General features: G+C 55.8%; 1 protein-coding gene across 1 annotated transcript in view; it reads right to left on the minus strand.

Annotated features, from left to right (window-relative positions):
* The window catches only part of WNT3 (wingless-type MMTV integration site family, member 3), a 49440-nt gene extending 48184 nt beyond the window's left edge, over nucleotides 1–1256 (minus strand). The window contains exon 1 of the mRNA XM_010832396.1: nucleotides 1177–1256. Within this exon, the coding sequence (XP_010830698.1) occupies nucleotides 1177–1256 (80 nt within the window). The remainder of the gene's footprint in view (nucleotides 1–1176) is intronic.
* Between the last annotated feature and the right edge of the window lie 158 nt (nucleotides 1257–1414).

The following is a 1414-nucleotide window of genomic DNA, read 5'->3' on the forward strand; positions in this document are numbered from 1 at the left end:
CCCCCAACCCCCGGGCCGAGGCTCTCCTACATCCAGGAGGGGAAGATTCTTTAATTAAAGTTTTCCGGAATGCAGGGGGCTGGAGACTGAGGAGAGGCGGGGTGTAATTTAGAGAGCTGGTTTCAGTGTGTCTTTCCCCTCTGGCCTCTGGGACCTGCCGGGTAGCAATGAGGCCGCTTGGAAAACAAGGGGACTCCCTGGAACTGGGGCTCCCAAGGGGCTGTTTATTCCATGGCCAGTTCCCCCATACAGGCACAACCCCCACCCCAAAACACCGCGCCTGGTTTCCCAGCCTTATTTACTAAAAATGTCTTTTGTATCCGCATTTCTCAAGGACTGAATCCTCCTCTCCCTCTCTCCCTTTCTCTTCGGTCCTTGGTTTTTCCAAAAGGAACGAATTTGACATGGAGAATTGGGTTTTTGGTCAAAGAACAAACCCACCCCCCTCCCAAACAACTACATTTTCAAGGAGCCCTGCTTTTGCCAGGATGGACAAGCAAGAAATGAATTAAATCCGAATTCAATGGCATCTCGGATCAGCACATACCATATTCACTTCTGAGGCTCAAGATTAATCTAGAGCAGAGTGGGGAGAATCTGATGAAATCCACCCCCCACCATTACCCTGCCCCAGGGATCCCTGAAGCCATTGGGGTCTAAAATATGAAGGCACAGAGGGGGTTATTGTGGGGAAATCTCTTGATGGAGGCGCCGGAGGAGATGGGGGTGGCAACGAAGGAACAGGATGATTTTGCCCATGAAGACCCCAAAATGGAGAAGAGGAGTGGCTGCGCCCCAGGGACCTCTCTGGATTTCCAGAAACCCAACTGCAAGCAAATGGAGGGTCTTCAGGGGGCCCCCAGATTGGGACGGGTTCAGGGTTAGGATCTAAGAATAAGAGACCTTCTGAGATGGGGAAAGTCCTCAAGCCTCTGCAGCGACTAGCAAGGAAAATGGTGCTTATCAGAGAAGCCAGGAGTTGGATTCTAAAGGCGACACCAGCAGAAAATCCGGGGTGGGGGGCGGTGGGCGAGTGGGGAGCTGGAGGGAGGTAAGAAGAAAGGAGCCCCAGCCCTGCCGCAGCCCACCCCCGGCTGGCGCCCCCCCACCACACACACACCTCCCTGGGGCTCCGTGGAGAAATCGGGCCGCGGGCAGATAAGAGGCGAGTCTTACCACCAAATTGGGTAGCCGGCGAGGACCCTGGTGCCACAGAGCAGGAGGCCGAGGAGCAGCCGGAGCAGGTGGGGCTCCATTAGAAGCGGCGCCGAGGAGGAAGTTTGCCCGCGACCATGAAGAGGGGGAGCGACGCCCCCCAGTAGTTGGAACAAAGTCCACTTGAGATTGGAAATGACTTTCGGGCTTGTCAGAAGCGCACCTCCACCCGCAGCTGCCCCCTTCCAGAGCCCAGCGC

This window comes from Bison bison, unplaced genomic scaffold, assembly GCF_000754665.1.
Source record: "Bison bison bison isolate TAMUID 2011002044 unplaced genomic scaffold, Bison_UMD1.0 scf7180017861046, whole genome shotgun sequence".
NCBI lineage: Eukaryota > Metazoa > Chordata > Mammalia > Artiodactyla > Bovidae > Bison > Bison bison.